Raw genomic sequence first — 2,868 nt, forward strand, 5'->3', positions numbered from 1 at the left:
GTTGTTCTCTTTCGATTTGGACCTATAATTCAGCATGTTTTATCCCCTGTTTCAGTTTTTGTCAAAATAAAAGCAGAAAATATACATAATAATTCATTAAAGTTATACTCACCGATGCAGGAGACGTCAATGTATCCTTGTAAAGTCATTGACAATCAAAACAATTCTTAAAATATCCGAAATCGAAAGTATAAAATGACAGTCAAAACGTCCCAAGACCGGCAGAAAAACGACATATTACAAAAAATGCTTGTGAAACTTTTTGCTCGTTTTATTTTGTTTCACATAATTAGATAAAACCCGTACTACAGTTGATAGATAATTTATTCATGATTATTTTGGTACCATTTTCGGCAGTAAGTATAAATGTTTGCAGGAGTAATATCCATTGGAGTGAGGAGTAGTATTAGCATTGTGCAGAATAGGGAAGTGTAAAAAACGACGTTACGTTGTTATTGCTACCAGTAATATACGACGTTACAAAATCAGCTATTCTCTTTTACAAACGTATCTTCTCTGTTATACTTCTTTAAAAACAAATTCTCATTTGCAGAAGATACTGCTTATGGTAAATCACAACGAATATTTCTTTTAAAATGAAAATATAAGTAAAAAATATGGGGTTTAACCAGTGAAATAACAACAGTTAAAATATCAATTTGATATTTTCACTGCAAAATAAGGAGTGAAAATATCAACTTTCAGAACTACTTTAAATTCCTTTATTGTTACATGTACTTGCCTACTGGACTTCAATAAATTATATAAAAAAAATGTTAAAAAAATATAAAAGAAATGTTTTATAAATTTAGATAAATATATAATTGGAAATTAACAACTTACCGTTTATTACCGGTTATCCCGTTTATCAAACATTTTACTGATCTTTGAAGCTGAATGTTCGAACATTTGCTTTCATACCAAACAAATTACAGACAAAAACAACTGTTCGAACATAAATTAAACTTTATATCATTGTTCAATTGTATTTTGAACTGTTAACCGTTGTAGTACGTAAAATGAGCTTCCTGGAGAATTCACACAACAATTTACAGATAGATCCGATATTTTTTACCCCACCCACACCTCAAAATGTGTCAACAAACTAGCGTGGCATTTACTCTTTATCTGGAAAACAAACATTTTAAAGCGAAACAGACTGGTCTCTGACAGTAAGATGACTGAATATTAACTTACTATAAAAACTTAAACTAAGAAGAATGGTTAAAATCCAATGAGTATTCACATTTGTTTTGCTAACACATTTGACCTTCAAAATTTTCATTCTTTAAATAGCGGCGTAGTAATTTGGTTATGTATTCATGCCCATCTTAAAATAAAAAGTGTTTTCATTATTTTTTGGAACATATGTGCACTAATAATACTTCATTGTTTATTGTTCAAAAAGCTTTGCAATAAAAAACGAGCGAATATTAAGCTATAAGAATGAATAGCAGAGAACTATTTCTCAGCAAACCGAAAGTAGAAAAGTTGACAGCTATAATTATGCATGAGGGGCGCCCCACGGGTAGCGGCGTACAGCCCACCCTTTTCAAAAAAGGGGGTAATTCAGAAATAAATAAAAAACAAATAAAACTCCGAAAATAAGCATAAAAGAAACAGAAAATTTGTTTATTTCAGTGTAAGATCGTATTTAATTTCACTCGTGAGCATAAAAAAACTACAAAATATGTTTTTCTTTGACACTCGTGAAATAAAATACGATCTTACACTGAAATAAACAAATATCCTCTATTTATTGCATTTTTTCCATGCGTTTATGCTGTATGAACGCAGTAGGGCAAGCGAGTAAATGACCAAGATGCGCTAGCGCGCTTCAAGGAATTTGGTCGCGTGCCGTACTGCGTTCATCCAGCATTTACGCAAAAAATATGCGATCAATCATTAAGAGACCAAAACTATTTATAAGTTAAGTAATTTATTTTGTAAAGGGGTCAAATCATGTATGTGTTCTCTTAATTATCTAATGCCACCCCGGGAAGATTGTCCCAAGTAGCGGCGACATTCTTCAGCAGTTGTTTTCCGTATTTCTGCAACACTATGTCATCGTGTACTTTCTCCTGTGGTTTAAAGTTGGACCAGTTTCTATAGTGGTGGATCATTGCTATGCTCTGGTGGACGTTTTCAGTTTTCACACTCGGAACTTCATGAATCATCAGCGATTCCACGGTAGAGGTCCGAGCGAAGTATTTGGAACGCGCCTTATAGTTCCATAGTTTAGTTTCGTGACCAAATCTTAGAAGAGTTATTAATTTGTATTTTTCTGCTATTCTCTTTTCACTGAAATCAATTTCTGTATCTACCCATTCTTTCCTGAAAAATGTGCACCGAAAAATATATCCTGCTATGTCTTCACTTTTGTTTTTAACAAAGTCATGCCACGTCTTCAAAAGAAGGGGACGCGGGATAATAAATTCGTCCAGATCTTCGTTGACAATGAATTCTGATTCTTCTTTATTTCTATAGAGGCAATCTTGCAGCATTGCAACTTGCCCAAAGTAATGTATTTCCCTATTATCTAAAGGTATTGGCCATTGTATTACATCGACGATGTCCCGTTTTGCGTAATAGTTTAAAACTTTGTTTACATTTGGAGCTGATGACTCATTGTAAATCATGAACTTGTCAGCCCCGAGAAGTCTGTTGAGTTCAATCCATTCCACAAGTTCATAGGCACGACTGTAATTGAGGTTCAAAGGCATCAGGCAGACTGTGAATTGCCTGCCGTACGAACCAGCAGGTCGCGTGGGTTTGACAAGAAGAATTTTGGGAGGCACTGTACAGTTACTTTTCACAACGGACACAAATCGTGGCATTTTGCCGCCTGGAGGCGAACATTTGAACAGA

The 2,868-nt window shown here is 34.2% G+C and overlaps 1 protein-coding gene across 1 annotated transcript in view; it reads right to left on the reverse strand.

The window, feature by feature from the left end:
- Nucleotides 1–1,922: 1,922 nt before the first annotated feature.
- The window catches only part of LOC128244744 (uncharacterized), a 6,321-nt gene continuing 5,375 nt past the window's right edge, over nucleotides 1,923–2,868 (reverse strand). The window contains exon 2 of the mRNA XM_052962796.1: nucleotides 1,923–2,868. This exon is cut by the window's right edge and continues 12 nt beyond it. Within this exon, the coding sequence (XP_052818756.1) occupies nucleotides 1,977–2,868 (892 nt within the window). The 3' untranslated portion in view covers nucleotides 1,923–1,976.

The sequence above is a fragment of the Mya arenaria genome, chromosome 8 (assembly GCF_026914265.1).
Source record: "Mya arenaria isolate MELC-2E11 chromosome 8, ASM2691426v1".
NCBI lineage: Eukaryota > Metazoa > Mollusca > Bivalvia > Myida > Myidae > Mya > Mya arenaria.